This window comes from Arctopsyche grandis, chromosome 4 (assembly GCF_051622035.1).
Source record: "Arctopsyche grandis isolate Sample6627 chromosome 4, ASM5162203v2, whole genome shotgun sequence".
Taxonomy (NCBI): domain Eukaryota; kingdom Metazoa; phylum Arthropoda; class Insecta; order Trichoptera; family Hydropsychidae; genus Arctopsyche; species Arctopsyche grandis.
Genome location: NC_135358.1, coordinates 33,140,329 through 33,152,469, shown reverse-complemented (window position 1 = coordinate 33,152,469; position 12,141 = coordinate 33,140,329). Strand labels below are relative to the sequence as shown.

General features: G+C 38.7%; 1 protein-coding gene across 2 annotated transcripts; it reads left to right on the top strand.

Moving 5' to 3' along the window:
- Positions 1 to 2,934: 2,934 nt before the first annotated feature.
- Positions 2,935 to 9,861, top strand: LOC143911145 (uncharacterized). 2 transcript variants are annotated; one of them, XM_077429906.1, is made up of 2 exons: positions 2,935 to 4,555; positions 5,576 to 9,861. In XM_077429906.1, the coding sequence occupies exon 2, from the start codon at positions 7,067 to 7,069 to the stop codon at positions 8,255 to 8,257; it is 1,191 nt and encodes a 396-aa protein (XP_077286032.1). In that variant the 5' UTR covers positions 2,935 to 4,555; positions 5,576 to 7,066; the 3' UTR covers positions 8,258 to 9,861. The 2 variants fall into 2 exon arrangements, with proteins under 2 accessions (XP_077286032.1, XP_077286031.1); XM_077429905.1 differs by having other exon boundaries at positions 2,935 to 4,644; positions 5,663 to 9,861.
- Positions 9,862 to 12,141: the final 2,280 nt, after the last annotated feature.

Genomic DNA, 12,141 nt, shown 5'->3' with positions numbered 1-12,141 from the left:
TCATTGAAGATACATATACTCCTCAGGTTTCATCAAGATATTTCGGTAAATGCAGTTCAACAATGTTAGCGGATTATTGCTGGACAAAAATATAAATAACTGTTTATCAACTGATTATAAAAACTTTTTAATAAGCTCAGTTAAGCAACTAGTTAACTATGTATGTGTGTGAGAAGGAAGAAGAGAATGATAAGGACCAATTTATTGATGTAATTAGTGATATAAGAAGTTAAATAAAAAACTTGAAACATAACATTGAAAAAGACATCAAACTATTAAAAACTGATGTAACCAGTAAAAATAGTAGCAACGACAGTAAAAAATTAATTACGCCGAGCCAACAAAAAAGGAAGTGATTTTAATAATACCAAAAAGAAATCCTCCTTCCTTACCATCGAAAAAGGCGCCACAGCATGGCTGGTTCCATGTTCAATACAAGGAACGAAGGGCTTGACTAGTTCAAGCATCGTGATGAAGCGACACCAAGCGCTACCTCCATTTATGAATGGGCAAACAATACTTGGATGGCCGACAACTGCTTCGGCAGTCGTTGCTCAGCCTGAAACTCTGTACTTCGGACAAGAAATGAAGTCCCGAAGTCATGAGAAACATATTATATAAATAAATATCTAGATTTTGCTCAAGGCAGAAACCTCGTACTATATATTTATGCATACACGGGTAAACCTTTACTTCCCTGTGAGATGTATAAACTACAATTCAACTGTAATAATGGGAATATCGATATGAAATACATATAATAGATACGGGGTTCAGATTTTTATATTCCTCCGTGATATAATTACGAATGACATTGAAGTATTATAATATATAATTAAAACCACTATGTCTTAATACATATGTTTAGTGATGGTGGCTTTATTTAGTCAAAGTCTACTGTCGGCAATTTGACAATACGTATGAAAAATTGACGACTTAACATCGGATGCTAACCCGGAAATAGCATTCTAAAGGGTTGCTCCAGTGCCCTGATGCAGCCATCATTAATGTACACGCATTCTATTGGTACGACTCTGAACATCAGAAGAGTTCAAACGAAATAGCAAGTGCTGCTTTTTAATATATTAATAAACTTACATTCATCGGAATTGAGAAGCATAAAAACGTATGTTTGCAGAAACATAAATTCGTATGTTTGCTGACTGATGTGCAGGTCAGAATAAAAATAGCACACTAATAGTCATGTGTATGAAATGGCTATTAATATATGCCCCAAAGGAGATCAAAAAAATTTGAACTAATATTTCCTGTGGTTGGCCATTCATTTCACTGTCACCACTAATTGAAGTTTGATTGACGTACAATAAAATTTATGTACAATACAAGATGTATCGTTAATTTGCGAGTTTTTCAGTGTCTCGCAATTCAGCGACTTGTAGTAATAAAAATGCTGCATTTGTAATTGTAATTGGCCAGGAATGCGCATTGGGATTTACCTGTAAGGCCTTCCTGGTATATATGTAAATAAATAAATTTCTGCCCCCCGATCGCGTATTTGCCAGAATTGAAAAATGCTTGCGAAAACGAGAAGTAGTAGTTAGTCCTGACGACTATGTAAACATTTTAAGAGAGCACGCAACTGTGAGACATTTAGGGACAGATGTCATCAAGAATTGGAGAGAGGCTGTCACAACTGTAATCAAACCTACAGGGAAATGGAATTTTAGATTTCTGCCAACTAAACGATACTACTTATTTCGTGGTAGACACAATGTAACAATTCAAGGTGAGGAAAATTACAGGTCAGATATTAATAAAAAAAAATTGTTACGAAAATGGGGCACCTCTTTGATAAATTTCGATCCAAGCGTTGTCAGAACCGGTATTAGAGTTAAACCAGATAAAGTAATAGATGTGGCAAATCTTTTGAAAAAACATTATGGTGAGGACTGGAGAAGTCTTAGAATACTCAAGTAGTATGTTGATGTGTAAATCACATCCGGGAAACGAATCAGGGACAAAGAGTGGTTACTGACATATGCCCGTATTACAATACTGGTCGTGGTATTACTACCGATATTTTTTTTACATCTGTACCACTAGCAAACATACTTCTCCAAAATAAATTAACATTGACTTGAACAATAAGAAAAAATAAAAGGCAGATTCCAAAAGAATTTTTAGCTAATAGGGGAAGAAATGAACCTTCGAGCATTTTTGGTTTCCACGAGAAACTGACATTGGTGTCTTTAGCACAAAAAAATAAATAAAGCGGTCACATGCTTCACCTCTGCCATCTTCAGCTTCGGCTACACTTGCGTCAGCTTCTGCTTCTACTGTAGATCCCTCTAATTCGTTCAATCAGGTCGCTGGGACTTTTTCCGAGAGACTGCCATATACTTGTGGATCTGGAGCACCTGATAAAACTTTACAGGTGGCCACTATTCCGAAAATGAAAACATTACATGTTTTTAATCTGGCAACTAACTGCACTTGTGATACTGTGAAACAGTTTATATTGAGCAAAATTTAAAACAATAGAATCAATGTTTCTCAGGTTGCTAAAACTGACATCTGCACGTCATTTAAAATTAGTGTCGATGCTGAAACTTTTGATTTTATTATCAATCCCAAATTTTGGTCCATGGGTACTGGCATAAGAAAATGGTTATTTCTTAAAAAAAAATCTCTCCTTCCTCGAAACCGATTGTCCAAACCCGTGACCCGAAGCTTTAAACTATATTATCACAATGTGCGGGGTTTAAATACCAAAATCAAGGAACATAATATAATAATTTAATTATTTTACAAGGTCACCACGTATTCTATAAAAGTAGACTAAACTAGTAATCCTAGCTGGACATTTGTGATGGTAAATAAATAAATTAATATATTTCGCTAATATTTTCTAAGGGGCCGTTTAAGTATTACGTAAGCACTATAGGGGGGGGGGTCTTTTCTTTGCTTATTTTTGATGACATGGGGGGTGGGGGGTCGAGATGGTGATTACGTCAGCAGTAGCTATTTTTTTTTTTACACATTGGCAACCCACACATTATACCGCGGTATTTGATAGATCTATCAAATACCGCGGTAGATACCTCTAGTGTTAACGCTGCCAATGAATATGCATATAGGTACCAATGTTTACGTAAGCATGGGAGGGGGGGGGGGTAAGAGCTTTGCTGACAAGGGGGAGGAGGAGGTAAATAATTGTAATAAATCTGCTTACGTAATACTTGAACGGCCCCTAATAGATAAAAATGAAACTGAAACTGGTAAGTCTCAGTTCTGTGGGTACTGGCCAGGGTTATAAAAGATGTCACTGTGTTAAAGGATGCCAGTCCGGAAGATGTGCATGTTACCGCAGTCAATTTGTCTGCAATTCTGCCCGTCACGGTGGCAGAAGTTGCAAAAATTGCTAATTTATTTAATATGTATTAAATCATTCCTTGTATTTTTAAGTAATTATTGAATACATCATTTATTTAATTTTGAATGTGCCCAATGTAGAGGCTTCCATCAGGAAACTGGTAAGTCTCAGTTCTGTGGGTACTGGCCAGGGTTATAAAAGATGTCACTGTGTTAAAGGATGCCAGTCCGGAAGATGTGCATGTTACCGCAGTCAATTTGTCTGCAATTCTGCCCGTCACGGTGGCAGAAGTTGCAAAAATTGCTAATTTATTTAATATGTATTAAATCATTCCTTGTATTTTTAAGTAATTATTGAATACATCATTTATTTAATTTTGAATGTGCCCAATGTAGAGGCTTCCATCAGGAAACTGGTAAGTCTCAGTTCTGTGGGTACTGGCCAGGGTTATAAAAGATGTCACTGTGTTAAAGGATGCCAGTCCGGAAGATGTGCATGTTACCGCAGTCAATTTGTCTGCAATTATGCCTGTCACGGTGGCAGAAGTTGCAAAAATTGCTAATTTATTTAATATGTATTAAATCATTCCTTGTATTTTTAAGTAATTATTGAATACATCATTTATTTAATTTTGAATGTGCCCAATGTAGAGGCTTCCATCAGGAAACTGGTAAGTCTCAGTTCTGTGGGTACTGGCCAGGGTTATAAAAGGTGTCACTGTGTTAAAGGATGCCAGTCCGGAAGATGTGCATGTTACCGCAGTCAATTTGTCTGCAATTCTGCCTGTCACGGTGGCAGAAGTTGCAAAAATTGCTAATTTATTTAATATATATTAAATCATTCCTTGTATTTTTAAGTAATTATTGAATACATCATTTATTTAATTTTGAATGTGCCCAATGTAGAGGCTTCCATCAGGAAACTGGTAAGTCTCAGTTCTGTGGGTACTGGCCAGGGTTATAAAAGGTGTCACTGTGTTAAAGGATGCCAGTCCGGAAGATGTGCATGTTACCGCAGTCAATTTGTCTGCAATTCTGCCTGTCACGGTGGCAGAAGTTGCAAAAATTGCTAATTTATTTAATATATATTAAATCATTCCTTGTATTTTTAAGTAATTATTGAATACATCATTTATTTAATTTTGAATGTGCCCAATGTAGAGGCTTCCATCAGGAAACTGGTAAGTCTCAGTTCTGTGGGTACTGGCCAGGGTTATAAAAGGTGTCACTGTGTTAAAGGATGCCAGTCCGGAAGATGTGCATGTTACCGCAGTCAATTTGTCTGCAATTCTGCCTGTCACGGTGGCAGAAGTTGCAAAAATTGCTAATTTATTTAATATATATTAAATCATTCCTTGTATTTTTAAGTAATTATTGAATACATCATTTATTTAATTTTGAATGTGCCCAATGTAGAGGCTTCCATCAGGAAACTGGTAAGTCTCAGTTCTGTGGGTACTGGCCAGGGTTATAAAAGGTGTCACTGTGTTAAAGGATGCCAGTCCGGAAGATGTGCATGTTACCGCAGTCAATTTGTCTGCAATTCTGCCTGTCACGGTGGCAGAAGTTGCAAAAATTGCTAATTTATTTAATATATATTAAATCATTCCTTGTATTTTTAAGTAATTATTGAATACATCATTTATTTAATTTTGAATGTGCCCAATGTAGAGGCTTCCATCAGGAAACTGGTAAGTCTCAGTTCTGTGGGTACTGGCCAGGGTTATAAAAGGTGTCACTGTGTTAAAGGATGCCAGTCCGGAAGATGTGCATGTTACCGCAGTCAATTTGTCTGCAATTCTGCCTGTCACGGTGGCAGAAGTTGCAAAAATTGCTAATTTATTTAATATATATTAAATCATTCCTTGTATTTTTAAGTAATTATTGAATACATCATTTATTTAATTTTGAATGTGCCCAATGTAGAGGCTTCCATCAGGAAACTGGTAAGTCTCAGTTCTGTGGGTACTGGCCAGGGTTATAAAAGGTGTCACTGTGTTAAAGGATGCCAGTCCGGAAGATGTGCATGTTACCGCAGTCAATTTGTCTGCAATTCTGCCTGTCACGGTGGCAGAAGTTGCAAAAATTGCTAATTTATTTAATATATATTAAATCATTCCTTGTATTTTTAAGTAATTATTGAATACATCATTTATTTAATTTTGAATGTGCCCAATGTAGAGGCTTCCATCAGGAAACTGGTAAGTCTCAGTTCTGTGGGTACTGGCCAGGGTTATAAAAGGTGTCACTGTGTTAAAGGATGCCAGTCCGGAAGATGTGCATGTTACCGCAGTCAATTTGTCTGCAATTCTGCCTGTCACGGTGGCAGAAGTTGCAAAAATTGCTAATTTATTTAATATGTATTAAATCATTCCTTGTATTTTTAAGTAATTATTGAATACATCATTTATTTAATTTTGGGTCAAACCAATTTGTTATATAAATATTATGTTTCATACAATGATCGAAACATATGTATGTAGTCATATTATACATAATAATACGTAAATTAAACATCCTTATTCAGCTGTCACTTTGACACTTGTCCAGGCTGTCCAGTTCTAGAAAACAACACCGGAGCGCTGCTGTCTATCTGCCGACTCCACGCTTTGAGCAGACAAATTTGTGCCGGATACACGCATTCGGCAAAGAATTTGCCGAATCCGCGAACTGGGCAACGTGTATTTGCATTTTTCACGCATTCGGCAATTCTCTTGCCGAATGCGTGTAATAGACAATTTCACGGATTCGGCGTAACATATACACAATACCGCGAAAATGATGCTTTACGATTTTAGGCTGCAAATTATTGAAACATTAGTAAGACCTCCCTCCAAAACAAAATATAAGAAAACATCATCTTCCCAGTTTTTGTGACCAGCAGGGAAAAACCAAAAGAAAACAGTGCAACTATTGCTGGAGTGAACAAAGGGAGAAAAAAGCCACACTCTTTTTCTGGAACCTGGAGCATGAAGTGGAGCTGGAGCAAAATATTGATGCCGGAACGGAGCAGTTGCAAAAATAGTCCGCTCCAATTCACTGGAAAAAACTATGCCAGGACGTAAAATCCCAAAGGACAGGCTGACGCTTCTATTTAGTGGAAATCCAATCGAAAGGCGTGGATGACTCGAGAAATCTTCAATACCTGGTTTTTCAACAATTTTGTCAGCGAGGTTGAGAAATAGTGCAAAGAAAATAATATCCCATTTAAGACTTTGCTGCTTATTGATAATGCGCCAGGTCACCCTTTATGTGATCATGAAAATATAAAAATAATGTTTTCACCTCCAAATACAACTTCTGTCATACAACCAATAGATCAAGGACTCATACAGACTTTTAAGAAGTATTATTTACGATCACCCTTTGGAAACGCTATAAGGGCGACCAAAATCATTCGCGCAGTTTTGGAAAGAATACAATTTTTATGAAGCTGTTAAAACCATTGGTGCTGCCTGGAATGAAGTTTCAATATCTACCATGAAAGGCGTATGGAAGAAGGCTCTGATGACGTTTCGGAACCAGAAGAACAAGATGGTGTAATTAACCATCTAATAAAAACCACAATGTCTTAATAGATATGTATAGTGGTAGTGGCTTTATATAGTCAAAGTCTACTGTCGACAATTTGACAATATGTATGAAAAATTGACGACTTAACATCGGATGCTAGCCCGGAAACACTTTGAATTTCAATCCAACGGAAAATGTAATAGCCATAATAAAAACCACAATGTCTCAATACATATGTATAGTGATGGTGGCTTTATATAGTCAAAGTCTACTGTTGACGACTGTCACCGGCGGAATGACGACCTCGTCCGTGGACCAGTCACCTATGTATATTGAGGTCATTGATTTAACATCATCACAATCGATCTTTGGGAACGACGAACCCACAAACACCAATAACGCACAAAGCAACTGTGGGCACAAGCCCACAAGCACCACAAACTGGATACATCACAAAATGGCTGGCATTGATTGGCTCTACGGATACCGTAAAAGACATCCCGAATTGACATTGAGAAAACCGGAGCCTTGCAGTCTTTCCAGGGCGAGATCATTTCATAAACACAATGTAAAAACATTCTTCGATAATCTAGGAGTCATGAAGCGACACCCGGGATTTGCTGACGGCACAAGGGTCTACAACTTAGACGAAACTGGCACTACTACTGTGCAGAAGCCAAAGAAAGTCATAGCAGCTAAAGGCTCAAAGCAACTAAATAAAGTCACGAGTGGTGAGCGAGGGACCCTAGTGACGACTTGTTGTATAGTATCAGCTACGGGAGCAGCATTGCCACCAGCAATGGTATTTCCTAGAAAGAAATTTCAGCCACACATGCTTAACAAAGCTCCTGCAGGTACATTGGGCCTCGCCCAGCCCACGGGCTGGATGAATACCGAATTGTTCCCACATGTTGTAACACACTTTGTAAAAGTCACTGGATCATCAAAGGAAAATCCTTGTTTATTGATTTTGGATAATCATGAGAGTCATTTGGCTCCACAAGCATTGAACATTGCCAAGAATAATGGTGTCACTATTTTGACGATCCCACCGCATACAAGCTCAAAGCTACAACCGCTGGATGTTTCCGTCTATGGACCCCTAATGACATTTTACAATGGAGCAGCAGATTCATGGGTGTTAAGAAACTACGGAGTTCCACTGAATATTTACAACACATCGGAAATACTGGGAGTGGCATTTGAGAAAGCAATGACGCCAGCAAACATAAAATCGGGGTTCCGAAAGACTGGGATATTCACCGAAGACGATTTTATGCCGTGCGAAGTCACAAACCGGCCTATGCCTGAACCAATTGTAGGACAGCAACAAAATATAGTAGAAGACGATGATGAAGCATATGTTGACCGGACAGCACAACCTTCATATTTTAGGTCCACACGTCAATAAAAAAAAATTAGATTTTATGAAGTTGCCAGGGCATACTTATGGATGGAACATTTAAGACCGCTTCACCACCTTTCACTCAACTTTATTCCATACCCGGCACGTGACTGGAAGGCCGTGATCAAAAACCAGGAAAGGCGGATACAATTAAGAACGGCAGCTGGGAGAAACTCCAAATTTTGCAACCGTGGGTAATAGCACAATCAAAAAGTAATTCTGCAGAAAATCGATGACCTCCTCATATATTTTGAAACTAACTACATCCGGATAATCACAGCGAGTGTGAGACGTGAGCTGCAATAGACACGTGGAATGTTCGAGCGAGAATATTAGCAACTTGTAATACAAAACTTGTGATTCCAACTACTTACTAGCGATTGTAAGCAAAATAAACTGCTATTTCCAAAATATAAACTTTGAGAAAACGTTTATAATTTTTGACCATCACAATCAAAACGAAGGAAAAACCAGTGTATAGACAACTTCGAAGTGGACCAGGCGAATTTTCATCCTTTAAATCCAGCAAACAATCCAACTACCAGAATCTTCTAAGCGGAGACTTCAAACTCCTTACCGAACGAGACCTCACACACAGCAGAGCCTGAGGATACACCACAAGTGCGTGTCGCAGAGCCAACACGTACAAGCACTACTTCATCGTAGATTCGAGCCAAATCCAAATATCAATCATATTCGGCTACATAAAATCGAGATAACAGGTAAAGCCGACGATCATTAGTAGGCGATTACTCAACAACTGGCCTACTTACATACATACATATATCGAAGAACACAATTCTAATATTTTACGTTCATGTAGAGAGGAGTCGGTAATTGAAGCTCGTTCCTCCTACTTGTCCCCGTAACAGGAGGAATTAAACTCTGGAATGATAGGGGAAAAAACAGCAGCCGGAAAATCTCCTCGAATTGGACCGCATAAAGACACAATTTATGGAGATGATGCTTTTGACCAAGTGCATCATCTGTTTTTCAACTTAACACTATCCAGGACAATTCTACAAACTTATTTGATAAATACCAATCGATAAAATATAATCATCAATACATTCTATTGAATGCAATCATATACATATGTATAATGTGCTTGTGTTTATGTGAACACAAAAATGTTTATGTCATTCGTACTTGGATTTACTTACATCTACCCTATTCAAATGGCTGTATTTAAAAGATCAATATTTTATACATTTTGATCAGTATTATATTTAACGAATTATCAGTATGTGTTTATAAATAAGCAGTATCCAAGTGATCAATATTAAAAGTGGTCGATTTAATCTGTATAATAACTAAAATATCAGTATAATAACTAAAAGATCGGCATGGAATATAAACAGTTAGTATCATAATGCATTATATATAATACGAAATATAATCAAGCATGCGAAACGAAGACCAGGATGATCAGTCGTGTCGAAGCTTTTGCGATGTCGGTCTACAGATGTATGCTTAAGATCCCATGGACAAAAAAAGTCTCAAATGCAGCTGTCCTCAGCATGATTAGAGGCACGGAACTTGTTTCCGTCATCAAACAGAGAAATATTGAGTACCGCGGTCACATGATACGGGGTTCAAAATTTCTCTGTTTGATAACCATGGGAAAAATAGAAGGTAGAAAATGGATCCGCAGGAAAAAGTTGTCTTGGCTTCGAAACTTGCGCATGTGGACAGATATATGAGCGCCGGAGAGCTGTTCCGAGCCACTAAAGACCGATATTTGCAAAAATCGACGAGGTGGTTGCCAACATCCGGATGCGGACAAGTCATTAAGTTTTATACTGACATTTTAGTATTTTTTACCAACTAGATTTCATATAAGTATAATACTGATCAAAATATATCCATCCATTGCTAATTAACCATTATAATATGTAAAGTTGCAATTGGCACTATTCGGCCGAATTAGGTTAACATTGAAATTTTTGTTTTGTATTTTTCCAGTATAAAATTTCGGTTCAACAAAATAGAATCTATTACATGTGTTCCAATTGAACGATTCAATACTTCAGTTTCGTATACAAGATATGTCGTATTGAACGTTCAGGTTTAATTTCATATGCTGAGAAGACGAGGAAAAATATAGACGCCATGGAGAAGGCTATGTACTTCGTTCATCTTCCAGGGAATCCCAAACGAAAACTCCATTTTAATAAAATTCTACAATACTTGAACGAAGACACGACATCTCGGAGAAGCTCGTCGCAGTCGACGTCGTGCTCAGCTCGAAGTCGCGTCACCAGGATAGCTGAAGACGATCGATCCTCAGACATCAGACTGGAAGAAGACAATGTCATATAATGAAAAAAAATTCAATTGTTTTTGTTTTGTTTTTATTTATTTTTTATAATTACCATTAATTTGATTTGTCAACTGTTATTGCATGTATGGCGAAGGAGATAGTTGCTCGGCTTCGGAAGAGTGAGCAGGCTGAACAACTGAAGACAACTGGTATCTGGGGATGATGCGCGGGTCATGTCCTGGAAGATTCCTAGGTTATCCTTTGTGTGCGTAGTTGTCTCAAGGATCGGTTGGTCTCATTTATGGTGTCTTCGCCATAGGGTGTGAACGAAGGTGTTTCGGCCAAGGTTGATGTTCCGTGTTCGTACAGGACACGACGATGCAATTGCGCAGATCGAGTTCGGCAGATGGTGCAATAGGTGAGGTCATCGACTTTATGTATGTTTATTTAGTCATACCGCGGTGTTTCCTTTTTTAGAACGGTGATGTGCGGTTGCTCTAGTGCTATTGCCGAACAACAGGGCTTTATTGGTTGACTTCCTTCACCTCTAAAGTGGGCTTATATATACTTCCATTCGGGATAGTACAAGTACCGCCATATTTGTTTAGGAATTAATCGAGAGTTAGCTACCCCTTCCAGACGGTAGACGCCATTTTAGCGCAACAGTGAATCGTTACGCGTGCGCGGAGTGGGGTTAGCTATTGTTGCGCGGCGAGACGGTCTCAGAGATGGTCTCAGTCTGCGATCGAGATGGCAGATGGTCGTCGACAATTGGCGGGATGGCGGGATGGCGGGATGGCGACACGTGATAACGCTCTTCCATCGCCTCTTTGGTGTGTGGTCGTTTGTCGTTTGTCGTTTGTCGTTGTGTAGTGTTGTCTGTTACATTGGACTCACCCTCACCAGCACCGGCTCCAGCACTAGATGTAGAGCATCACCGACGCCAGCGCCGAGACAAGCACTGCGGACCGCGAACCGCCAACTACTGGCGAGAGACGCCGTGACGCATAGCCGGCAGCTGCCTGAGCTAGGGTTGCCAACCGTCCCGGATTGGAATCACTGTCCCGTATCCCGGATGGGTTCGGTGATTACTGGTCACAAATTACTCGTCACCATTGAAGTAGAATGGGTAGAAGCGCTCTCAGCTTCCAAAAATGTTGCTACTAAAGCTCCGTGCAGACGGAGATTTCGGCTGTTTTTCTCAGTTATTATTTATTTATTTATTTATATATATTTTAGCTATCAAGCTAATTTAAAAATACATCTTAATTATTATACTTAACTCTAAAATTTATAATTAACTTATATGTACTGTCCCTCACAGAGGTGTCTCTTCGCACCTCGCAGGAATGCATCCATGTTTTTAGCAGACCTAACGCACTCAGAGTTGCAGTAGGATCTCTTTGAAATAGGCTCTACTAGTGAAATTGTGTGGTAGTATTAGTTCGACAAAGTCCGAACATCTGTATGTGCACGTGCTAGATGTTCGGACCAGCCTCACTCATTGAAAAACAGTTATTATTACTTTATCTACATTGAAGTAGTATGCATAGAATTGCTCTCAGCCCCTAAAAATGTTGCCACAAAAAATCCGTGTGCCCGGAGATGTCAGCTGTTTTGTCCAGTT